Genomic DNA, 27,249 nt, shown 5'->3' with positions numbered 1-27,249 from the left:
TGTATGCCTATTGAAAATATGTACGTATACATAAACACGCATAAAATCCAAACTACTCATATTAAAATGAAAACATAACTAAGTAGCTTGTTCACTAAAGGAAACATACGGGGTTTCTTGACCCAAGGGCCTTTCTCAGGGGCAGGCCGTTTGGGTTCGTTTAAAACACGACATTTACTGCTGTTAAGGGGATGTCTTTAACCAGCTTATTATGATTAGTTTCCGCAAAAGGACATCTAATTTTGCAATTTTTAAATAATCGAACATGTTTAAAACAGGAGATTAAGAAATAAAATGTTTACGTTGTCTGGAAACAAAAGAATCAATAAAGTATGGTTTACTGTATGAATTATAATTTTCATAATCAAGTATTTCTGTGTTGTCTGCGTGACCCTATAGCCGTGTCTCATTTCAGAGACTGCATCCTTCGAAGAGCACACACGAAGGGCGTTTGCGTCATCGTAGCGCGACGAACGTTGGCTCAAGCAAGCTTAATTTCTATCAAATTCGAAGGCTACTTCAAATGCTTCTTCTGTTCTGAAATGAGATCGCTTATTATGCCTCTGATCATGTACGTCATGACGTCGAGCGGTGCGTGTGGGACGTCGAGTCGTAGGGAGCATCCGCATTGTTGTTGGTTGCAGGCGCAGAATCACATCAGGCTGAAAACGACACTGGGTTTGAATAGCAATCAAACCGTGCGTTTTTCTGGTGTTTATTGGTCAAATCCTGGCGATTGCTGCTGATAAGCGTTTGCAGCATTCCAGATTTATTCATGCAGAACTAAATCATTGGCCCTCAGATGAGAACATTGTGTGCGGCGGAATTACGGCAGGCCATCTCGCTTTCGCTGTAGAAAGCTGCTCTTTTTTTTACACAGCTGATCAGAGGTAATATGATCTAAAATATCGCTCACTGTTTAGCTACTTGTAAGGATTCGCTTGTTTAATGCATGGGTTATCAATGGAATGCTTGTGTTTGTGGTGTGCCAGTCTGCCGATCAATATCCAACATGATCGTCCTATAAATGTGTTCGATACTTGAACGTGTGCATGCATAATGCACAAATGTATTGAATGATATGTTCTAAACATGCTTCTGATCTCGCATGTGATTAACGAAGATACTTCGATAAAATAGCTTAAATGCTGATACGCTGCCATGGTAACTAAGGATATTTGTAATGTCATTTATCTCAATTATGACTTTGGCTTGACTTATGGCTTGCTAAAATAAAGAAAAAGCATTAGACATACGTGCCATAGTCATCAAAATAACATGAATTTGCTGTCTGATACAATAGTAAGAATGCAAAATTTTCTCTTTAATTCAATTCTTCTTTGATTAAATATTATTTATATGTAAACCAGTATTTAAATTTATTTATTTATTAATGTATTTAAACCACACAGAACTAAACTAAACTGAACTTCAACTCTAAAATCTGGACTTCACTAGAACTATGTTAGGCTGCTTTGACACAATCTACATTGTGAAAAGTGCTATATAAATAAACATGAATTGAATTGAATATAGCACTTTTTTACAAAGTATATTGTGTCAAAGCAGCTTAACATAGATGCAGTTCTGGTAAATTAAAACAGTTCAGTTGTCACAGCTGAAGTATAGTTTTAATTTAGTTCAGTGTAATGAAAAGGACATTGTTGAATGCTAAAAACTGAAGAGCAACTCTCCCAGTCCCAAGCCATGCAAGCCAGTGGTGAGGAAAACCTTCACCAATTGACAAGTGAAGACGAAAAAAAAAACATTGAGAATAGCCAGGCTCAGCTCCTCTGGCCAAACATCTTGTCCTCGTCCTCCTCAGTGTGTAGATGTATTCATGTAAAATATGCATAGATTGACTTGCAGAATGAGCCTTATTCAACTCCACTATTGAATTAGAAGTAACATTAATTGTGTTTTCTTTTTGAGCTTTGTAAGGAACTCCAATGAAAAGAAAGTCACAGCCTCTCAACATATCCACCTCCCACCGTGAGCCACTGACTTATGCCCAGGCCCAAAGGATGGTGGATCTAGAAGTTGACGGTCAGCTCCACCGTATCAGCATCTTTGAAAAGCTTGAGATTATCACGGATGAGGATCCTTTGGCACAGGAAATTATAAGCTGCACTAGCAGTAAGGAGACTGCTGAAAAACACCTGCAGATTTCAGATTGCTCTGCACATATCAAAATCAACAATCAGAAAAAGAACACATCTGTCAGTAGTATTCAAGGCAGCATCCTTCCTGAGCCCAAATTCCGCACTGTGGATTACAATCTTCCAGTAATTCCAAGCAGACCTTTGGCATACTACAAATACAAGCAGAAAACTTTAGAAGAGCTGGATCAGGAGGTGGAATATGATATGGACGAAGAGGACTTTGCTTGGCTTGACCTGGTCAATGAGAAAAGGAAGGAAGAAGGTCTCAACCTGGCTTCCTCCGATGCCTTTGAGTTTCTTCTTGATCGTTTTGAAAAAGAGTCATTCTTAGAGAGTCAGGGCCAACAGACCCTACAGTCCATAGATGATGAAGATGCTGTTTGCTGCATATGCATGGATGGAGACTGCATGGACAGCAATGCCATCCTCTTCTGTGACATGTGCAACCTAGCTGTTCATCAGGATTGTTACGGTGTTCCATATATTCCAGAGGGACAGTGGCTTTGCAGACATTGTCTACATTCACCTACGCAACCTGCCAATTGCATCCTCTGCCCTAACAAGGGAGGGGCAGTAAAAAAAACTGAAGATGACAGATGGGGTCATGTGGTTTGTGCTTTATGGGTACCCGAGGTTGGGTTCTCCAACACGGTTTTTATTGAGCCTATTGATGGTGTCTCAAACATTCCCCCTGCTCGATGGAAACTTACTTGCTACCTCTGTAAAGAAAAAGGAGTTGGAGCTTGTATCCAATGCCACAAAGCTAACTGCTACACTGCATTCCATGTCAGCTGTGCACAGAAGTCTGGTCTTTTTATGAAGATGGAGCCTATTAAGGTGTTGACTGACTCAGGTATACCCACATTCTCAGTGAAGAAGACAGCGTATTGTGGGGCCCACACTCCAAACGGCTCAGTTAAAAGACCTCTTGCAATATATAAAGACAGTAAGACAAATTATGGGCTTTGCCAGTTGGTAGATAGAAAGAGCAGCAGGCTGGGATTTAACAAGCAGAAGAGACTTAAAAAAAATGAAGAGGCAATTGTAACCATGGTTCCTCCGTTGTCTGTACCCAGCTTTTCATCGGAAAGGTGTGTTTGACATTGTTGACTTTTGCAAATGTTGGTAAGATGTCTGAACTACACATATAAATATACACTGATTCTACACTGTCATTGTCCTACAGATTGTCCCCCATTCTCAATCAAGTTTCTTTGCAAAAGAAGAACGCATTTGGTGAACTTGTCTTGAGTTATTGGACGCTTAAACGACGCTCTAGAAATGGAGTGCCACTGAATAGACGCCTCCAAACAAGACTACATACCCAAAAAAACAGTCAGCGCGTAAGTATCTTGGTGTGCTGTGTATTTAAGCAAATTAAGATGGTCATGTAAATGTTGCACCTGAATGTTTATATATATTGTAACATAACAGAAACAGACAGAGGAGGAGACTCAAGCACTGAAAGAACAGTTGAAGGAGTGGCATCAGTTAAGGCATGATCTTGAGCGTGCACGAATGCTGCTGGAGCTGATCAGGAAAAGAGAGAAACTTAAGAGAGAGGAGGTATGTGAACATTATACTATGTTAAAGTCAAAAGGAGCATAATATTTATTGTTTGGATGTGTGTGATCTTAGAGCATGACTTGTGTGATTCTGTTGCAGATATTGCTTCAGCAAACATTAATGGAGTTCCAGCTCACTCCTTTCACAGTCCTTTTGAGGGCTGTCCTGGATCAGTTACAAGAGAAGGACCAGGCACGCATTTTTGCAGAGCCTGTCAGCATTAAAGAGGTTGTTCCACAAGCTTCCTTAATTTTCTTAATTTTTTAACAAAAGATATTTTAGTATGCATACAGTGTCTACATGCAACTATATACATACATACAAACAGTTGAAGTCAGAATTATTAGCCCCCGTGAATTATTAGCCTCCCTGTTTATTTTTTCCCCCAATTTCTGTTTAACAGAGAGATTTTTTTTCAACGCATTTCTAAACATAATAGTTTTAATAACTCATTTCTAATAACTGATTTATTTTATCTTTGCCGTGATCACAGTAAATAATATTTTACTAGATATTTTTCAAGAAACTTCTATACAGCTTAAAGTGACATTTAAAGGCTTAACTAGGTTAACTGAGGGGGTTAGGATAATTAAGCAAGTTGTAAAAAGATGGTTTGTTCTGTAGGCTATCGAGAAAATAAATGGTTTACAGGGAATAAAAATAATGACCTTAAAATGGTTCATAAAAAATTAAGAACTGCTTTTATTCAAGCTGAAATAAAATAAATAAGACTTTCTCCAGAAGAAAAAATATTATCAGACATACTATGAAAATGTCCTTGCTCTATTAAACATCAGTTGGGAAATATTTAAAAAAGAAGAGCATTTTTCCAGAGAATTTGTAGAGAAAAATCAGGGTGTACAATAGGAATCAGCTAAAATGGGGTCATTTTTTTTCTAAAAAAAAAAAAAACAGCTAGGAGCAGTACAACAGATATACATCAAAGGAAAAAAATACATTATAATAATAAATATTTTGAAATCAAAGTATAAAGAGCTTCAGTTGTTTTCATTTGATTTCTGAAGTATTGAAGCTTTGAACCACTTTTCATAACTCAGAAAGAAAGCAGTTAAAAAAAGAGCCTGCATTTTTCCATTTAGAAGAATGAACAAGATATTTACCAATGAATAAATTAAAGTTCAGAATGTCAGATAATAAAAATGTAAATCACATTTGTTATTCAAAATATCCTCTAGAACATCAGTGGAGTTTACAGGGTTTTGATGGAAAAATATGAATTGTTAACGGTGCCAAACAGGGTTTTGCATTGTTTACATACTAAAGTCCTTATGTCTTTGCTACAGCATACAGTTAACGCTAGAAACTATGCATGTAAGATACCAATTTTAACAAATAAAAATTCTTACAGGTTGTGGCTCACCATTGTCAAATGCTAGAGAGCTGTATTTGTTTTTTATAATCCTCTGGTATATAAATAAAAATAAATTGTAACCACTTCTCTTGTTGTGTCAAAAACAGCCCAATACAGAAACAGAACAAGCTCTGTCAAAATAGCAGTGTTTGGACAGCATTTTGTCTTTCTCTGCTACCAACTTTACAATGCCTTTGTGACCATGCAACTTCGCACGTTTTCCTGTGTTGAAAACCGAAGGGTTTATGACATCATTAACCCAGAAGTTTTTTTTTGTAGTCCCCAAACTTTGTTCACTGTAGGCTTTGCTAAGCTAACGCTGTAAAAGTAATGTCTCACTTTGCATTGTACTTTGAGCATTTTACATTCAAAGATGTTCTCACATTACACAAAAACTAAAATTTAAAACCTATCGTAGTGAACCACCCTTCTAAAAGCCAGATTTTAGGAATTGAATTTGAGAGAACATTTCCCTTTATTGATCTTTAAATTTTCATGATACCATTACTTATTTGTAACTTTAAACCACATAAAAATGGGATAATATTATGTCAAGACTTCACTGATGAGAATGTCACTATTTGTGTCTATTCCCAACAGGTCCCTGACTATATGGACCATGTATTGCATCCAATGGATTTTTCTACCATGAGCAAACGCATTGAAGCACAAGGCTATACGTATCTGGATGAATTTGAAGCTGACTTCAATCTCATTACTGATAATTGCATGAAGTACAATGGGAAGGATACATTCTTCTATAGAGCAGCTGTTAAACTGAGAGACCAGGGTGGAGCTATCCTGAGGAAAACTCGTCGAGATGTTCAGAGAATCGGCTTGGATTTTGAAACTGGCTTGCACCTACTTGAAGCACCCCATATTGAGCTTTCTGTTCCCTTTTCTTGGGAAGATGGTAAACACACAAAAACTATACTTATAAATTGTTTAGTGTAAATATTTTTTGGACTCCAGCCAAAGTAGCTTGTGTGAAACCTTGAGCTTGTGCATCCACTTTTTGTCTTTTATTTATTCTTCAAAATTTAGAGAAAAAAGTGTGTTTGCCTTAGTTTTAGGTTTTTCTTGAAATCATTAAAATGGAGTATTAATAGGCAAGTGGAATCAGACTTCCTAGCAGTTCCCATGACTACAATGTAGTAAATTAATAAAAAATGTTTTAATTAACACTTGTACTTTGTTTTTCAGTCGACCGCTTATTGGTTCCAGCAAACCGAGAACACATGTCATTTGAAGAGCAGCTGAGGGAGCTACTGGAAAAGTTGGATATGACTACATCAATGAAATCGAGCCCGTCACGCAGCAGACGACTGAAACTGCTCAAGAAAATCATCAGTGATGTGAGATTGGAGCTCAGTTTGAGGAAGGCTCTTACTGCTGTTAAACTGAAGACTGCTGCAGAGGAAGAAGTTGGCCAAATCCATCAAAAAGGTGTGTTGGAAAATCTATATTTTTGATGTAAACTTCCCAGTTCAATCATAACTATATAATTATAGGGTATAAAATTATCCAAGAAAAAAAGTTTTCATAAAGAACCTTGCTAGCTGTCATTTAAAGATCAAATGTAACAACATATATTTACAATTGTATTTGAGACTTTTATATTAATAATAATTATGATAAAACCATTTAATAAAATTACACTTAAAGTAACGGTTGTTAAAAATATGGCTAGTTTTTGTATTAGTTTGTACTGTTTTTTCACATTAGGCTAGTAGGTTATATTTTATTGCTTTTATTTGCATCGGGCCGCTGCATCTGGTAGACTGCTGCACTAAGCAAGTTTTGTCAAAGTGTTGATATTTACTTTACAGGGTGTCCGCTGTGTCTTAAAAAGTAATAAAAGTTTATAAATCAATGTAGAGAAATTTAAGGCCCTTAAAGAGCCCATATTATACATGAAATAGGGTCATATTTTTGGTTGTAAGGGTCTCCAACAACAGTCTAATATGCATGCAAGGTCAAAAAACACTTTCACGGTCTTATAATCTGCATTTATTTTTACCTAATTATCCCAGCGACTCCCATATGAATCGTTCAGCGATTCATTTGTTCCCAACCCCCTCCTCAGCGCGAAGCTAATCTTTGCTGATTGGACCGATGACAGCCTGCTGCGATTGGTCGACAACAGCGCGAGACAGAGTGAAATGGCCAGCTGCTAATCAACAATATAAAAGTAGTCACAGTGCATACTGCACACACGCTTCATAGTGGATTTTGGCTGCCAGTAAATACAGACGACTAACTATTTTATTAAGCAAAAAGTCCAAGAACTGGCGAGGAGATCTCCTAGCCCATCACAGTCTACCTGCTCTTTTCACACACACACACACACACACACACACACACATGGCCGGCGCGTCCTAGGGCGGCAGAAAAGAGAGGCCGGCGTCTGCGACACCTCCCTCACCACCCGCGTCCTCAGTTATATCCGCGAATACACCCCCCCCTCACAGGTCCCTTTCATTTTTACTATCGGGTTGAGGGCGGCGTGATCATCCTTTGCCTAGAGTGGCAGTTCAGCTTGCTCCGGTCCTGCACACACATTGTGAGGAGACACACACACACACACATTACCCTTCTCAGAGGAGACACACAGACACACATTACACTCCTCCCCAGAGAACACGACATACACGCCTAGAGCTTGCAGGGTGCAATTTAGACACCTCACCTCGAACCTGAGCTGAACTATTTTGAAACCTGACCGTTGCACGTGTGTAGGAACAGCTGACGATCAGTAAACAAAGCGGCACGCGTTGCGTTTTCACCGTTCTTTTACACGCGATAAGAGAATCAAGAGTTAACCTGATACAGTACACGTGGTTACAAGTAACCAAACACAACTAAATACATAATTTTCAAGCTAGAGTAAACGAGGCAATAATTTTAATCGCACATACTTACACTTGTGAAATGGGGGAAGAAACTGATTCATAATACACTGATCCATGTTCTGGCAGTTTTTACTGATCCTTCCTTTAACAAACGGCCGATGAAGTCTTCTTTGTAAGAATGTAATTTCCAGAAGCACTCAAACTGCTCAAGGCTGAGCTATATTGCTGAGGTTTCATCTTTGGGTGAACTGTCAATAATATCCATCTGCACAGGGTGACTTCATTCGACCGGTGTCTGTGTGGCTTTTTTTCTGTTAGTGGGCGGGGCCGCAGGTTTCAAATCTCCCGGGTTTGCGCGCGCAACTACTTGTGTTTCGTAGCCGCGTCATCACGAAATACCTAATGACTCGTTATCAAGATGACTCGTTTGAAGCACTATGAGTCTACTCTTCATAGATGAATCAACAGTTTTAAACACTGTACACTTACAGATTTAAGCCTTAGCTGGACAATTAACTTTACTTAGAGTTGTGTTACACACTATGGAAGAGCATTTTCAAAAACCCATAATATGGGCTCTTTAAAAGGTATTAAAAATGTCTTAAATGCTATTTTGCAACTTATTTTATATCCGTTTTGATTATGCAGTGTGTGGTTGTATGCTAAAGTTTGTCTGAGTTAAATCTGCTAATATCAGGATGCTGTGTAGCTTATGATATCAATGAAATCCTACTTGATTTAACATCATGCTGCTTTGTTTATTGCAGTAACCAAGGCAACAACATTATTTCTGCAGTTCTATTGACCTATATCTTCAATGCGGAAGTGCGCTCATTTTTGCGATTGTTTTAGAACTTCCGATACAGGTGCCTATGGGAGTCCTATAACTAGGAATAATAAACGGCAGAAAACGGTCAAACTACTTGCTCTACAAACAAGTTTTTGCATTATTATACAGACAAAGTAGAATAATATAATAAGAAAATATCAGTTTGCAACATCAAGCAAGTTTTTAACATCTAAATATGAATAGAAATGAATGACCCCGGAAGTCTCGAGCCAAATTGATTCAAATGGCTGCGCCCGTTCGGCCACGAAGAATAAGGTGAATTGGTGCCAACCTTCTGAATTCGCTAGATTTAAAGAGCCCATATTATGGGTTTTTGAAAATGCTCTTCCATGTAGTGTGTAACACAGCTCTAAGTGAAGTGAAATATCCAGCTAAGGCTTAAATCTGTAAGTGTACAGTGTTTAAAACTATTGATTCATCTATAAAAGAGTCGACTCATAGTGCTTCAAACGAGTCGTCTTGATAACGAGTCATTAGGTGTTTCATGATGACTCGGCTACGAAACACAAGTAGTTGTGCGTGCAAACCCGGGAGATTTGAAACCTGCGGCCCCGCCCACTAACAGAAAAAAGTCACACACACACACACAGACACAGACAGACACCGGTCGAATGAAGTCACGCTGTGCAGATGGATATTATTGACAGTTCACCCAAAGATGAAACCATAGCAATATAGCCTAGGCTTGAGCAGTTCGAGTGCTTCTGGAAACTATGCTTACAATGAAGACTTCCATCGGTTTGTAAAAGGAAGGATCAGTAAAGACTGTCAGAACATGGATCAGTGCATCATGAATCAGTTTCTTCCCCCAATTCACAAGTGTAAGTACGTGCGATTAAAACTGTTGCCTTGTTTACTCTAGCTTGCAAATTATGTATTTAGTTGTGTTTTGTTACTTGTAACCGCATGTACTGTATCAAGTTAACTCTATATATTCTCATATCGCGTGTAAAGCCACGTTGAAAACGCGACGCGTGCCGCTTTTGTAATCGCGGATATAACCGAGGACGCGGGTGGTGAGGGAGGTGTCGCCTTCTCTATTCTGGACGCGCCGGCCCTGTGTGTGTGAAGAGCAGACTGTGACGGGCTAGGAGATCTCCTCGCCAGTTCTTGGACTTTTTGCTCAATAAAATAGTTAGTCGTCAGTATTTTCTAGTCCATTGTCTGTATTTACATTCACCCACTGGCAGCCAAAATCCACTATGAAGCGTGTATGCACTGTGACTAATTTTATAATGTTGATTAGCAACTGGGCATTTCACTCTGTCTCGCGCTGAAGCCTGTCAGTGTCATCGACCAATAGCAGCAGGCTGTCATCGGTCCAATCAGCGCAGATTAGCTTCGCGCTGAGGAGGGGTTTGGGAACAAATGAATCACTGAACGATTCATATGGGAGTCGCTGGAATAATTAGGTAAAAATAAATGCAGATTATGAGACCATGAATGTGTTTTTTGACCTTGCATGCATATTAGACTGTTGTTGGAGACCCTTACAACCAAAATATGACCCTATTTCATGTATAATATGGGCTCTTTAGTAGATTTTTATTCAGTATATGAATCATGTTTTAGTTTTGAATTAGTTTCTTATATTAATATTTAGTAAATATACTGTAAGTTAAAATATCGCCAGTGTTTCCGGTTGAAATCTAAAGTGGTGTTAAGGTCTTAAAATGTATGGAAAGAGTCTTTAAAAAAAGTCTTAAAAGGTATTGAATTTCACTCTCTTATTTCTGTATATACTCTGCTTTATCTATTAATGAACATCTTTGCGGCTGGGTCATGTAATTTTTCCGGAAAATCAATGTTAATTACAATAACATTAGATAATATTGGGTTACTTTTTAATAACATTAGATCGGTAACAATTCTTTCCATATGCGTGTCTTGTCCATACTGGCAAAAATGAACGGTGTGGTGTGTGAGCAGGTTTCATATTTAATTATAAACCCCATTGTAGATTCAGCAGCAGGATAATCTACCATTCGCGAGTCTTTCATGCAGAGAAATCTCAGGTGTTTGCAGAATTGTGCATTCAGAAGTATCCAAACATGTCTTTATGGAAGTTCACATTGTTGCAAAAGAAATATAACATAATAAATGTAATTTAAAAATTTTTCAGCAGGCTAGTTATTAATAATCTTTCAAACGCCTTTACTGTTTTTTCTTGCATGTCTGCCATGTTTGAAGTTTGTTTACAAGGAGATTTCAGTTATGAAGCATACTGAATCTCAAATTTAATACACAATTATTGTTTTTCTGTTGTTTTAGAAGGCTGAGCTTAATCTTTAAAATTTTAATATACACCTTCCTAATTATAAAGTTTTGTTTTTTATTATCTTGTTTATTTTGTACTTTGCGTTTATTCAGTTCTTTAGCTGATTGTGACAGAAAACTTCTGCCTATTCAAAATAAACTGTTCTGGAGTACAGTTTATTTTGAACAAGTACTAGAGATCTTTTATTGTTACTATTGACAGGCCCCCTAGCTTATTACAATTTTGCGATCACTGAATGCAATGCAAAATTGAGAACCTTTTTTTTTTGCGATCCTGCAAAATTCTTAATTTTAACGCAAAATAATCTGAAAAAAGATCATTTTATAAAACATCCAATTAAAACCCATATGATCAAATTATATTTATTTCAGTTTGCAATTAATTGTTTGATGTTATTTGTTACGTGATTGGTTTAAGGGCAATGGCCGCTGAACATGACCGAAATAAAGCATAAATTATTCTTAGTTCACATCTATGGCTGTATTATGATTTACGTCAAATCAATAAAGGGTTTCACTTTACCCTTTCCCTGCCATTGAGGAGATAACTGGTCAATTAAAAGAGAACTCTTCTCTGTCATTGAAAATTTTTTACGTCAGTCAGTGTTTTAGGTATATTACAGTAGGGGAAGCCCTAACATATGTCCTCAGTGAGATACATGACATCACATGGAAGTAAAGTGATTGTTAACCATTGGATTCAATACCTGGTCCATATAGTCTGGAAGCTGTTAGGAATAGACACAAACAGTGACATTCTCACCCGGGAAGTGAAATCTGAGAAAGAAAAAGTAAGATTGCGGGCAAAAATACAATCTTCTTTTGACTTAATCCTTTCCGTTTATATTCTAGGGCTTGGAAGTGAAATGACTGCTCGATCTGCACTAGATTAGATATTTAGTTGTTTCACACACAAGCATGCACATGATGTTTTAGATCTTGACAAGAGATCAAAATAAAGAAGCTTTATTTTATGGTTTGTGTCATGTATAAAGATTGCACATCTAACATAATGCCTAGTATGGTAAATTATATCCTGTTAAAAAAAAGTAAAAGAAAAATTTCAATATCTTTCACAAATTTTCACAAAAAAATGTGTAATTGTGTTCTCACAAATCACGAAGACAATTCTGAAAAAACTAGGGGGTCTGTGTGGTAGCGTACCAAACAAAGTCCCCCAAAACCAAGGTACACATCGAACCATGACTCCAGTGTACAATTACACCCCAAATATATTTATTTTTATACACATTCTAACAGTAAGAGCAGAATATGACGCATGAGGTCATATAATCTATTTCAGAGAGAAAGAGTGTTCTGAATGATAGCTTATAAGTGGTTTCAGCCAGTGGACCAGGAAACCTAATCACAGTAAATGGCTCTATGAAAAAGGAGCAATACATCAAAATTCTCAATAACAACATCAGGTAGTCTGCAGAGAAACTTGACCTTAGACACAAGTGGAAATTTCAGCACGACAATGACCCTAAACACTCAGCAAAAATGGTGAAGAAATGGTTAGCAGAAAAAAACATTAATATTTTGCAGTGGCCCAGCCAGAGTCCTGTTTTAAATCTAATTGAGAATCTGTAGAGGGAGTGAAAGATCAGGGTTAAGAAAGCTTAAGAACAAGAGTTGGACCTCACTACTTAAGATGACTGGGCAAAAATATTAGTGAAGACCTGCAAAAAGATGGTCAGCAATAATAGGATGCGTTTCATTGCTATAACAGCCAAAGAAGGCTTTCCTGTTGATTATTGAGAAGGATATGAATAATTATGGACATGCCACTTTTGTTCAAATGTAAATAAAACCTCAAAAAAAAAAAAAAACATTTTCCACAATGATGCCTCTTGATGCCACTGGTTTCGTTGTGTCTCCCTACGGACTAGGCAAGCGATAAAACTTTTAAATCAGTCAGCCCAACCCAAGCATCCAAGGTCTTTTGAGTCATCATTGGAAAATAGATATTGCATGTTTTTCCCCTCTTTGTATCAAATTCTTAAACTTTTTTTTGTACTTGCAGTACTTTTTTACCCAAATAAAGAGTCGTGCAGTACTATTGAGTTCATTTACAGGGATAATTGACCAAAAGCTTTACTCCTCCATCTCCTGTTCCAAGTCCTGTTTGAGTTTTTTTTTTGTGCTGAAAACAAAAGAGAGATTTTGAAGAAAGATGGAAATCTGTAACCATTAAATTCAGTAGTGTTGGTTTTTCCTTCTATGGCAGTCAATGCTTACAGGTTTTCAGTTTTTTTTTGAGATATCTTCGTTACTGTTCAACAGAATAAAGAAACTCATAAAGCTTTGCATTCACTAAAGGATGAGTAAAGTTTCATTTTTTTGTGAACTACCCATTTAATGTATTGTATATTATGCTGGCTCTGTCACGGATCTCACTTCAGGGGTTTGAAATGTTAGCTCATTATGTTGACCATATTATGCTTGCTTGTGTAAAAAGTGTTTTTTAGTTACTTGCATACAACTTGCTTGTCAGTCATAAGCAAAAATAAAAGGCCCAGATTACCTTTATCTTGGTTTACCATGCAAAAGAAGTCATCTGATCAAAATCTAGGCTCAGATTTTGCTAATATCATGCAGCTGATATTGTTGTCACTGTTGTTTACCGGTTTATAATATATATAATAGTGTATCTTTGTTTCATGGCAGGTGACAAATCAGTCCCACCAAAACTTGAGCCATCTATTTCTCTGTTGCCTCCCATTAATGTGGAAAGTCACTCTGAGCCACCTAAACTGAAACCCATTGAACCCAATCCCGACAAACACTGCCACCCCAGGGACGACATTTCCCAGTCACTCAATGGACACTCCCATCTGCTCATAGAGGACGGCGACGTCAACGTAGTAGCTACATCAACTCTGGCGGAGTCATCAAGTCCAGTTAACCGACGGACTTCTGTGCTTTTTCGCAAATCAAAAAGCAGCACAAGCCCTCTTAAGTCTTTGAAAGATGATGAAACTTTGAAGGGCAGTTCTCAGCTAGGTACAAAAACATTCTTGTCAGTCGTCATACCACGCCTGGAGACATTGCTCCACACCAGGAAGAGGCCACGAAGTCCCAGTGGAGACAGTTGCAAGGATGAATTGCCCATCAAACGACTGGACACGGGTAAAGCCTGCAAAAAAAATAGCAAAACTAGTCTTACTGGTATAAATGCAAGTTAATAGCATTAGCACTTTTATAACAACCTAGTGCTAAGTCACAAATATGGTCATGTCATGGCTTTTTTGGTTAAATTATCTTAAATATGATGTCACACATCAAGGTTTCTGGGTCCAAGCATTCTATTAGATTGAATGAGGACGCTCAACAAATGTGACTAATAAACACACTCGATGCACTTTAATGCTATTGTACTATTGAAAATGATGATCATAGTTTTAATACATATGCCTACTTTCTGATAACCAGCATACTGCAACCAGCATATTGCATACCATGATATTATAATAGATTCACTTTAATGTGTGATGTGGTCCTAAGCAACTATCTTCTCAATTCAATTGAGTAGAGGTTTGGACCTGGAAACAGTATTCCATACATCACAACTTAACAGTTTAACATTCAAAGTGCATGAACCACCATTTATCATAACGTGTCATGAACTTATGTAGATCATGTTATCTAATAGTGCCAAAACAAAGATGAAATGGGCTAATGCCTTTTGAAGTAAAACATATTTCTGTCATTCTAATGCACACACTTCTTTGTATCTGTCAGAGCTGTCAAACAGTTTTGGCCTGAATCCAGAAAGAGAGTTGTCTTCTAGCAGCCAGCCTCGTCAAAGGTGCACATCTGAATCCAGCATGTCCTCCAGCAACAGGTGGGAACTTTAAATGTACTTTTAAAAAACAGTCTGTGAATTTTTTTTTTTTTTTTTTTTATACAAAATTTACAATTATTTTTAACAGCATTATATTGTCATTTCATGCTGTCTTTTAATACATTTACTAATATTTTTGTCATTTAAAATGAATTAGTGAATAAGTTTCCGCACAGTAAGCAATAAACAAATTCTTGCCAACACTTTATAATAACTGCACACTGAATCATTTAATAAGCAAAAGCAAATAGTTAATTCATCTTTGTGAAGCATTGACTTTCCGTTAATATACATTAGTAAGCAGTTTAGAACTACAGCTTCACTGAGTAACCGGTCTTGGGATGCAGGTTGATATGACTGTGGCTATGTTTAAAGGCTCAGTATCAAATGAAAAATAAATATTTGCTATCTTATCAAAAAAAAATTAATTACTGTACAGTTTGAACATTGCTGAATAAGAGGAGTGTCAAAATGCACCAAAATTTGATAAAAACACATAATTTAACAATATGATAAAACAATTCAATGTCATTTGGCATGTTTAAAATGTATGGTAATTTTGTTTTAGATAAGATTGCAAAGATTTGTTTTTGTTTGATACAGTTTCATTTGTGTATCTTGAAATATTTTTTTTTTTTTAACCACTGTTGTTTATTTTTATTTTTTCTTAGAAAATAACTGATACTTTAAAAATAAGATGCATAAGTGTTAATTTAAATTGTTTATTAATCATTTAATTAATCTTTCCGAATGAACTATTCTTAAATAACTAGTAAAAAATGCAATACTTAATAGTAGTGGAACATTAATCATAAACAAAGTACAAAAATACAATCATTAAGCACATTATATACAGTCATGGCCAAAATTGTTGGCACCCCTGAATTGTATTCAGAAAATCGAGTATTTGCAACAGAAAAGTATTGCATTAACACATGTTATTCTCTTTGTGTGTATTGGAACCAAACAAAAAGGATGAAGCAAATTTGACAATGTCACACAAAGCTCCAAAATGGACTGGACAAAATTAATGGCACTATTTCAAAATTGTGGAAAAATAAGCATGTTTTAAGCATGTGATGCTCCTTTCAACTCACCTAGGCAAGTAACAGGTGTGGGCAATATAAAAATCACACCTGAATGCAGATAAAAAGCAGAGAAATTTGCTTAGTCTTTGCATTGTGTGTCTGGACAACAGAAAGAGGAGAAGAGAACTGTCTGAGGACTTGAGAACCAAAATTGTGAAAAACACATCATCTCAAGGTTACAAGTCCATCTCCAGTTATCTAGATTTGCCTTTGTCCACAGTGCGCAACATTAAGAAGTTTGCAACCCATGGCAATGTAGCTAACCTTAATGGAAGATAATGTAGCGTAAATGGAAGAGAATTGATGCAAGGTTATAACACAGGATAGTCCGGATGGTGGATCAGCAGCCCCAAACAGGTTCCAAAGAAATTCAAGTTGTCCTATAGGCTCAGGGAGCATCATTGTCAGCGCGAACTATCCATCAACATTTAAATATAATGAAATGCTATGGCAGGAGACCCAGGAGGACCCCACTGCTGACACAAAGACGTAAAAAAAAGCAAAACTACAGTTTGCCAAAATGTACTTGAGTAAGCCAGAATCCTTCAGGGAAAAGTGTTGTGGACAGATGAGACCAAGATAGAGCAAAAAAAAAAAAAAAAAAAACAGTATGAGGCCTGTGGATTACCAAAGGATTTCGGGTTGCAGTGTAGGGCCTAGTGTCAGAAAGCTGGGTTTGCATTTGAGATCTTCGGTCTTCCAGCCAGATAGTGACCACAAACATCGATGACCCTTCAAAAAGCACACAGAAATGGATGGAAACAAAGTGCTGGAGAGTTCTGAAGTGGCCAGCAGAGAGTCCAGAACTAAATCCCATTAAACACCTGTGTAAATTGCTGTTTTAGTAAAAGCCGCCCTTCCATAATGAGAGACCTGGAGCAGTTTACAAAGAAAAAGTGGTCCAAAATTCTGAATGAGAGCTTTAAGAAGCTTATTGATGCCTATAGGAAGCGACTAAGTGTGCAACCAAATATTAATTTATGGGCGCAAATAATTTTTTCACCCCATTTTTGGAGTTTTGTGTGACATTGTCAAATTGGCTTTTTTATACACACAGAGGAAATAAACATGTGTATTGCAAAACGTGTTAATGCAATATTTTTCCGTAAGAAATATAACACTTTTGGCCATGAGTGCATGTGCCTAAATTAAAAACAATTCAGCATTTGTAGCTGTAGTTATACTTGCTTACTACCAGTGTCTATTAATGTAAAGTTAATGCTTCACAAATGATGACTTAAGTATTTGCTAATAATTAGTAAATAATTCATAATGTGCAGTTATTATACAGTGTTACCAAATTATCTTATACTTTCTAAGGAAGCTGAAACTTTAATGGCTAAACTAACTTAAACTTACTTTCACAGCAAAAAAAAAAAAAACCTGAAACTATTATTAAATATTATTATTATATAGTTATTATTTAATAACTATTATTAAACTTAATAGTTTTGCTAGCTGTTTTTGGCAAATGGATAGTATTAAATGAAGGGAAGCCTGTAACTGCAATACACAAAATAATTGTATTAAATATGATTTTTCTTTAATTATCTTACTTTAAATTAATTAATGGGTTCTTACTTTTTTACTGAACTTTTTTTCCCCCAATTTATTTTTTTTAAATTTTATTATGGAATATATATTTAAATTTGTGTATATTTATATTTTATATACAGTGCTGTGGTTTTCTTGGATTTTAAATTGCTGCTGATAGCAACAACAAAAAAAATCTACAAATGCCATTTAAAAATGTGCATCTCTACATTCAGACCATTTTTGCCAATTCATTCTCTCCTTGGGAATCAAAATAAAGACTATGCTATTGCTAGTGCAATCATCATCTGTTTAAGCTGCAGTAGTGCACATTGCACCCACTGATTTTCTGCCAAGTGCTTGAGTTGTCAAAATGCACATCCTTTTATCCTTGCACTATTCATATTTTCATGTAAAGAAATTGTCTTTTTGTGAGCTCATCTCTCATACCACACCTCACATTATGCTTTCTCTATAACTGTCTTTAGCAGTATTGCAATTAATCTTACGAAGTGTGGAAAGGGAAAGCCAGCCCTCATCCGAAGGAACACAGTGGAGGACAAAAGTGAGATTATTGCTTGCATCGAGAGTAGAAACTTTGCTAAAGCTGCTAGAATAGCTGCTGGTAGGTGTCCACTTCTGTTTTCTTTTTAACTGATGTTTTTAGAATGAATGATCATACTTCATGGCTGAAAACCTGTGAAAATTGCAATCAATGAAAAATTTCATGTTGATGTAATCAGTTATGCTAATGTAAATTACAAAGTCAGGGTTGGGTATAGTTAGAATGCTAACGATTTTGATTCAGATTTTTCATTCCAATGTAGTAAAAAAAAAAAAAAAAAGTAATTTAAGCTGTTTTCAAACTGCTATTAACATGTAGTTTCGTCTGTCTGATCACAAGTGGACAAAGAAGGCACATTGCTGATGCAATTTTTATAATTTACAAGAAAAAAAAAATCCAGATCCTGAAGAGTTCCAAATCAATTAAACGCTTTATGAATAGGCATTAAAGGTGCAGTAGGTGATTGTCTTCAAATACATTTTTGTTGTGCTGGTTGAAAGTCTCTTTACATTCCAATAGTAATGATCTAAATCTATTTATGTAATTTTATATTCCGGGTAAGGCGTAAGACAAAACATTTTCATCTTATTAAAATATGTCAGGCTGACAATTCCCATAATTCTGATAAGTAGCCCTAACTGTCTGTAAACAAATGTGGATTTGTACATCTGCGCACCTCGTCAAAGTTCCTTTGAGGAAAGTAATTTTACTGGGCGGCCATCTTTGAAATGCCTCTCGAGCAGTATGCTGTATTACACATTATCATCCTCTGAATAATGCTGCTTCATATCATGGTGGTCTTCTGAAGTAATCCATAACTTGGTCTTGATGGTGAATCTCCTCTAGAAATGACAGCGATTTTATTTATTTATTTTTTTTAACAAGTTTGTGGGCGCTTGGGTAGTTGCTGTCATGTGATGTGCATTTGACAGGACAGATTTTACCTCGTGTTTGTTTGTTACAGATTTCAAAACCAGAAAACTTCTGTTTTCAAGTGCACTTGGTTAATTTAGAAGTAAAGATTTCAAGCTTTATTTGGATGCATTTCTTATGTCTGTGAAGCTAGTATTCGTTGGAATTCCAGAGTGTTTGTTGGCCACCAAATGACGTAAAAGCACATGTCTCGTCCCGGAGAAACGTCAGCCTACAACGATCAATGATTGGCGCCTGTTCTAGTAGGCGGAGCTTTATTTGCCATATTGACCGTTACACATTCAAAACTAAACGAGTGACACCTCTTTTGTATTCTATAGTCTTTGACCCCATTGACACAGATAAGCCGTTTGCGCATACATGTGCGCTGCATTCACGTGAACACAAGAGTGACAGCAGTAAAAACAAATGCTGAATCAAAACTTTTTTAAAAATCGGGTCATGGAAATTCATCATTGCATGCATGAACAATTGCACATTATTAATTATTATTATTATTATTAAAGTTTTGCTTGCTACACAACTGAAATCTTGCAAGATATAGAACTGTTTTTTTGTTTGTAATTTTAGTATTATAAAGTACTATGAAGTTTTCTAACTGGCAAATGACATGATCTAGTGGTGATCTAAAGTGTGCGTTCATAATTTCAGGAGGTGTGGCTTTTGAAGCCAGGGGAGGAACTGTGTATTCACAGATATGCTAACGGTTAGCATTTTGGCAGATCACCTACTGCACCTTTAACTAATGAAATTATAGATAATTGAATTATTTACGATCTATAGGCCTGCATACATTATTCAGTTTTAACATTTGTATATGGTTTTGTTTTTATAAACAATAGTATTTAAAATATTTTAGAACATTGAAAGTAATTATTAGTAATCTTTTGATTATAAAAAATGTTTCAAGAATTAAGTGAAACATCCAATGTTTTCGAGACTAAAATCATATCCATGAATGCTGCTTTGAAATAGAATAAAATTATTGAAAGCACATAAGAGACTATACACGCAATATTAAACTTTTACAAAGCTGTATCTTATAGAAAAAGCATATGGCAAAAGCTTCAATTTGAAAAGAATGAAGAAGATTTCAAAATCTAATTTGTGAAGTAGTCAAATACGTATTTATTTTTGCTAAATTTTATATATATATATATATATATATATATATATATATATATATATATATATATATATATATATATATTAAAAGTATTAGAACTGATAAGAAACCATTCTACTTGACTCCAGTAGAAAGCCTACCAATGACAAAGTTTAAATCTGTCTGTACTGCATGCTTCAGCATCATGTCCCTGTTTATGAATGAGCCGCGGAGAGAATGTGGGGTTTACTTGCACCCCAAGCTACAAATATAAACCAGCACCTAGCTGCTCAGCAACACGTTCAAAAAGTTCAACTAAAATACAACAACTCTGGTTGGTTGCACCCGATATGCACATGGAATTTAACATGGTGAATTCTTCCTGTGCTCTATCTCTAAACTAATGTTTAGATTATTATTCAAGGTGCTCGCCAGAAAGGAAGTTTCTGGCCGATTTCCAAGTTAGAAAATTACATTGTGTACATGCAAAGGGATTGATAAGAGGAATCGAAATTTTAATTTTATAACAATTATTAGATTTCAGAATTGAAATAGATTTTCAATTTCCTACCATAATTTTTAAATGTAAAAGTTTTTATACAAGAAGGTATTGTTGAAAAACTAATTTTATACACCGTTGTACATTTTGCAATCTTGATTTTAAACATTCTTTTATTTTATTTAAACATTCTTTATTCTAAGATCCTGATAAAACAGTTTTAAAGCAGTTCATGAATTATCGTTTGCGCCACAGAGGGTATTCATTTGTAGGTTACAAACATGCAAATAATCACAAGCGCTTGGATAAAAAATTTGTTTTGATATCGGTGGTAGCAATCAAAGAGTAAATAAGCAAACTGTAATTTTTGGGACATCAGTTGTCATTATTCTCAGACAACAAATCATGAACTCAACCTCAAAATGTGGACTTTTTAATTTTATATTTTAAAAGAAAGGTGTAAATATGGCTATCCACAACGTTACTGGTTTTGTTTAGCCTTATTTACATTTTCTTTTAAAAACTAAAAAAAAAAAAGCTACTGAGGTTTTTACTTTTTTATGTATTATTGTTAATGGGCATTTACATTTAGTCTTTAACTTCTAGTAAATGACATGTTATATTGTTTATCTGCTTAATTGTTTTCTATGCTGTTATAATGTGTTTATTGATATTACTGCTTTCATAGAAGTTAACAACAGCAGTATTTGGATGCCTTCTAATGCAGCCACAGTTTTGCTGGAACCTCTCAAAGTAGTTTGGGCTAAATGTAGTGGATACCCTTCATACCCTGCCCTGGTGAGTAGTGTAGAAACTAGCTGTTTTATGTCTCTGGCTTTTCCCCCCTCATTCTTTCCTATGTAAAAGGAGTAGATGAATGTTTTCTTCTATTATCCAAAACATTAATTTATGAGCCTTTGAGCAGTGGAGAGAAAACATAGAATATTTGCACAAGTCTGCATCAGATGTGTGCATTTAAAGTTGAGACTAAAATGAGATTAGCAAATGAAATATCACCAGATAAGGTTCATTTAAGCATGTCAGTCCGTTTAGTCAGCAAGAACAATTGCTTTGGTTTGATAATTTATTTTTGGTTGATAAAAGCTACTCTGTGAACTATGGGTAGATTTCCAGATTATCACATTGCAGTTTATCAAATTTATCTATTTATCAAATTTATCTATTTATCAAACCACTAAAACACTATAATTACTATTAAAATAACTATTAAATTATTTTGTGCATGACCTCATTAATAATTACAGACAACAGACATTTTACAATTTTGAGGGTTGTCTTGGGTAAAAATAACTTATATAAGTATTTCAAATGTATTAGTGCATAATCATAAAATGTATTTGTGCATAATAATATTTTTAATCATATTATTAACTTGATAAAATGTTATCTAACATATTATCTTTTTAAAGATCATAGACCCTCAAATGCCAAGGGTGGGGTGCCAGCACAACGGAGTCTCTATCCCAATGCCCCCATTGAATGTGCTGCAGATTGGAGAACAGATGCAGTGCAAATCAGAAGAAAATCTTTACCTTGTTCTCTTCTTCGACAACAAACGCAGCTGGTGAGATTTTAGTAAATAATTAGTGTTAAATTGTTTCTATTTTAAACAAGGAATGTGTTGTTTGTTTTCTAATCAGTCAGTTTTACATTGTTGATTAATAGTTGACAATAATATCAGAAAAAGGTCTATCCTTGTATTGAAAGAGACATGTTGTATATAAAGAACATCACATGCCCACTTTAGACCTTTAAGTAAAGATGTTGGCACAGATAGAGATTTGATCACACTTATCTATGCAAATTGCATCCAAATAATGCCATTTGTCCTTCACAGAATGTTTTAATATAGAACGGAAATGAAAGCTTTCCTCTCAAAATTGAGAATAACAACTGGAGCATTTTAATTGTCAAGATGAAGCATTCACCTGGAGAGCTCTGTTACATATCACATGCAACTGCAGATGAAGGAAACTTTTTCGTTAAATCTGAAAACACTTTCATAAGCAGTTTAGTTGTTACTTTTCAGTAATCAGTTTGATGTAATCCAATATGATTGTGTGCTGTTTTTCTTTTTCAGGCAGTGGCTTCATAAATCTAAGATGGTTCCTCTTGGTGTTGACAAAACCATCGACAAAATTAAAATGATGGAGGGTCGTACCTCAGCAATTCGCAAGGCTGTTCGGACTGCCTTCAACCGTGCAATGAATCATCTTAATCATGTCCAAGATGAACCTGTTAACGACTTCAGTGATGTTGACTAAGATTGACAAATGTAGGCACATTCCATAGCTTTAGCAATGCCTAGTTCATACTGCAGGATTTTAAGTCCGATTTGCAAGTTAACAAGCTTGCGGATGGATCGGGATTTGAAAAACGTGTGCTATCAGAGCTCAGCGGTTTTTAGCCAGTCACACTAAAGTTTGAGAACGCAAAACACTTCTAAAACAAACTCCATATTTAAAATTTAGTGATTGATTTTATATTGGTCTCATGCAATGCAAATTCGAAGGTCAGAGTTCTCTAAGCTTAAAACAAGCTTGCGTTTCCAGCCTGGTGCATTCACATACGTATGAATGGGGTGAAAAGTGCAGTGTGACTTAGACTTTTATGTGTGAACTACTGAATGACGCATCAGAGGCTCGCTCGTATCGCAAAGAAAAATCGAATATCTTACATGCCAAATATTCTGGATCAGTCAGCTGACTTGACACCATGTGATGTCAGATGTAGTGATGAGCTATAGCCAATTGGAGAGCAAGGCATGGGTTGACGGGCCATTGAGTTCTCGCACTCAACTGAAATGTCAGTGATTGGCTGCAATGGTCATCGTTTCACTTGTGCTCCCCAGCGAGTACATGAACACAATAGGATATGAAAGCAATATTAATCAGCTTAGCCGTGCAGATAGATCACTGATCGATCTGATGACAGATCAGCTGAATGATGCATCTTATATACGTGCCCTTGAATGCTTTCAAAACTATAATCGGCTACTGTTGTCTGACTGTGTGTCAGTTATGTTGATCATCTTCACTCAAGCATCTGATAGTGTTTGACGGCTCTGCCTTGAACATTTCTTTCACTGTGGTTTGGGGTCAGACAGCGTTGTTGGGTAACAGATTTGTAGCTCGATTGTCTAGTTTGTGACTTATCATGTGGATCATTTATGAATTGTTGCATTCTGTGAACACCACAAAAACATGAAGACAAAAAAAAAAAAAAGAACCTGCACAGGGATATGCAGATGGTTAAAGTCATGTAGTGTGAACTGGGTATAACTAGTCACTCCTGCTGTGTGAAGATATGGAGTAGCAAAAATACAGATGTCTTTAGTCAGTACTGCAAATACTTGCTTAAATCTTGCTTAATTTTTACCATGCCTTCACACCGTCGCCGGTGAGAATGTTCAAATTTACTCTGGCCGCCCTGCCGACAATGAGAATTGGTGTTCATGTTTAAGTGCTAGTCTATTTTCCTATATGTTGTCTATAGAAGACATTTACTAGCCTTAGTCTTCAAGTTAGTTTTTCTCAGTTGCTTTGGTGCATTTCTCACAACACTATTTACATTTGCACAACAGTTAATGCATTTCTCAAAACAATTTGTACAAACTGCAGAACCTAGTTGATAACCTGCAAAAGTGTGTCACTTGCTCAAAATGGATAGCTCATTCCTCAAAAACAAGTATTCATGTCAATGAAAACGTCAGTGTCATCAAGATGAAAAGTCCTGACACCATTGTTTATGAATAAGATAGTCAAATGGCTTTGTCATGTTTTCATTATGACGGTTTACTCTGTACATTTTTTTCCAATGCAAAAAAGTCAGATTTTGGTGACACTTCCTGAAAATGCTCAAGACAGCACTGTATACTATTTGCACAGGCATTTGAAAACTACAGTAAAGTTAGAAATCACTGTATTTAGTGAGGTATCTAAATGCAAGACACTGAATATGTATGTTTCACATTTTTACTGCATATGCTCTTTGCAATTCTAATTTATTCACAGCATTGTGCAAAAGAATAAATACACCCTTATTTACAACAAACAAACTTCCTCTGGGTAAAGCTGTGCACAACTGTAAACAATATTGCAGTACATATTGGAACTGAACCTACAACATGCATACTGATGGTCTGTAAGTCATTCATGAAATTGTTCTAATAAAAAGACATTTTCAGGAAAAAAAAGATAACTTTTTTTATAAAGTTCGCTTGACAGATTTCGACAACTTGTTCAACATTTTTGTATGTAATGAAATGAGGACTAATAGTTTTACATGGACTGACTATTCAGCATTCACAAGTTTAGTTAATTTTGACTGACATGACATTAACTAATGATAATGTTATGAAACAGCAGAGAGTTGTATGAAAGCAATGCATGTCCAAATGCATTTACAATTTGTTGGAAGGAATGAGAAACTGCTACTATGATGTGCACAAATGAATAATTGTTTTGACAAATTCATTAACTGTTGTGCAAATGTAAATAGTGTTGTGATAAATGCATCAAAGCGACTGAGAAAAACTGTAACATCAATTTGTGAGCATCCTTCTTTACAAACTGTGAAACCCACAACAGCAATCATCAACCTCTTCTTCGTTGCTTCCTTTTGAGCTAATGCTGGATCCTAAGTTTATTGGACTGCATTCTCTGGAATCCTTTCAAGCAGTGGACTAGTATATTCCCATGGGTTGCTGCTGAACTGCATCAGAGCTCATTTCCATAAAGTACTCCCATCACCCACACAGTCCAATTCCAGAAGGTGGTGTGAATGCATGGTTAGATTTACTGTAATGGGTACTACTGTACATTTTGTTTTTATAGTATTTATACAATTTGTTTTGACCAGCATAATTACTTTCTGATACTGGAACAAAATTAATAAACTGTGTGAAACTTAAGCTTTAATGTTTGGACTGGAACAATGTGAGTGTTTTTTTTTTTTTTTTTCTAATTTACTTATTTTTTCAAATTGTTGAAATTTATTCACAGTTGTTTTTTTGTTGTTGTTTTTTTTACATTATTGTTATTGTTTTTACAATGGTTTTAACCTATTTTGATGTATTTATAAAGGTTTGTATATAACTGTGTCTGTCTTTTGCATTATAAAATCTTTAAAACCACAAGTGCGTTATTCTAATATTGTAATGAAACCAAAACAAAAATGCTGCCAAGCCTTCTTTTGTTTTTGCCAAGTGAATTTCTATTTCTTTCTTTAAAATGTTTGTTTTTGGGTGAAGGAACTCCGTAATAGTAAGAAGTTGTACTGGTGTTAATTTATTGTGGGGTGGGGGAGTAAAACAATTTTTTTCACGGGACATCAAGAGTTATTCTTGATTTTTTTTAATGATTTTTTTATTACTGTAGCCCTTGTGAGTATAACTGTGACATTTAATTTAATTTTTTTTATTATTGTAGTGAGTTTTTTTTTTTCCATACAATGTGTCAAGTGTCTTACTTGGTAACCACCTGTTAACCGTTCTTTCTTATTTTGTTATTTATTTTTTTCAAATAAATTCATAAACAAGTAATTTAAGTCTCAAGTTCTTATGGCCATCCACCTGGCCCCTAAAAAAAAAACGAGGCACAATCTTTGTATTGGTGACACGGTGGCTCAGTGGTTAGCACTGTCACCTCACAGCAAGAAGGTAGCTGGTTCAATTCTCGGCTGGACTAGTTGGCATTTCTGTGTGGTGTTTGCAAGTTCTCCCCATGTTTGCATGAGTTTCCCTCGGGTGCTCCAGTGTCCCCCACAGTCCAATGACTGTATAGGTGGATTTAATAAACAAAATTGGCTGTAGTGTATGTGGGTGTTTCCCTGTACTGGATTGCAGCTGGAAGGGCATCCGCTGTGTAAAACATGCTGGACACTGAGGAATATGTTGACGGTTCATTCCGCTGTGGTGACCCCTGATGAATGAAGCGACTAAGCCAAATGAAAATGAATGTATCTTTGTATTTTCACACCTATATGTATGGAAGATCCTGCATTACCGTTTGCATTTCCACATTCGCACAGTGACTGCTACATGTCAATTTTATTTATATAGCACTATTAAACACAACCAAAGGTTGACCAATGTGCTGCACAATACACATCACAACAAAGAAAAAAATATTAAATTATAGCTAAAACGAACAATTTTCATTGATAAAATGCCAAATCAAAGAGGTAAGTTTTTAACCTAGATTTTAAAACAGATAGTGATGAAACAGATCTAATACAAAGGCGCAGAGCATTCCACAACCTAGGACCAGCTACTGTCTACAGCTACGGTCACCCCTGCTTTTCATTCTCATGGATGCACAACAATCTCTGGTTAGATGACCGAAAAAAAACAACTATGCTGATGCTCAATAAACATGTCTGACAGATTAGAAGGTGCAAAGCCATTTAGTAATTTAAAAACCAGGAGAAGAATTTTAAAAGTGAGAACAAAGAGCGTAAAACTGGTGTAATCTGGTCGTTTTTCTTGGTACCTGTTAAAAAGCCTTGCAGCAGCATTTTGAACAAATTGTAAAAGGGATAAGGTTTTCTGACTAATCCCAAAGTATAGTGAGTTACAAC

The 27,249-nt window shown here is 35.8% G+C and overlaps 1 protein-coding gene across 2 annotated transcripts; it reads left to right on the top strand.

Annotated features, from left to right (window-relative positions):
- Positions 1-454: 454 nt before the first annotated feature.
- brd1a (bromodomain containing 1a) lies at positions 455-26,212 on the top strand. Of its 2 annotated transcripts, none has more exons than XM_056455451.1 (13): positions 455-890; positions 1,933-3,253; positions 3,349-3,505; positions 3,597-3,728; positions 3,828-3,956; positions 5,701-6,013; positions 6,304-6,546; positions 13,750-14,211; positions 14,824-14,926; positions 18,039-18,172; positions 21,338-21,447; positions 22,080-22,234; positions 22,751-26,212. In XM_056455451.1, exons 2-13 carry the CDS (start codon positions 1,950-1,952, stop codon positions 22,932-22,934), a joined length of 3,426 nt encoding a protein of 1,141 aa, XP_056311426.1. In that variant the 5' UTR covers positions 455-890; positions 1,933-1,949; the 3' UTR covers positions 22,935-26,212. The 2 variants fall into 2 exon arrangements, with proteins under 2 accessions (XP_056311426.1, XP_056311425.1); XM_056455450.1 differs by having other exon boundaries at positions 456-890; positions 18,036-18,172.
- The last annotated feature ends 1,037 nt before the right edge of the window (positions 26,213-27,249 follow it).

Source organism: Danio aesculapii, chromosome 4, assembly GCF_903798145.1.
Source record: "Danio aesculapii chromosome 4, fDanAes4.1, whole genome shotgun sequence".
Classification (NCBI taxonomy): Eukaryota; Metazoa; Chordata; class Actinopteri; order Cypriniformes; family Danionidae; genus Danio; species Danio aesculapii.
The sequence above is the reverse complement of the archived record's forward strand: the minus strand, read 5'-3'. Positions and strand labels throughout refer to the sequence as shown.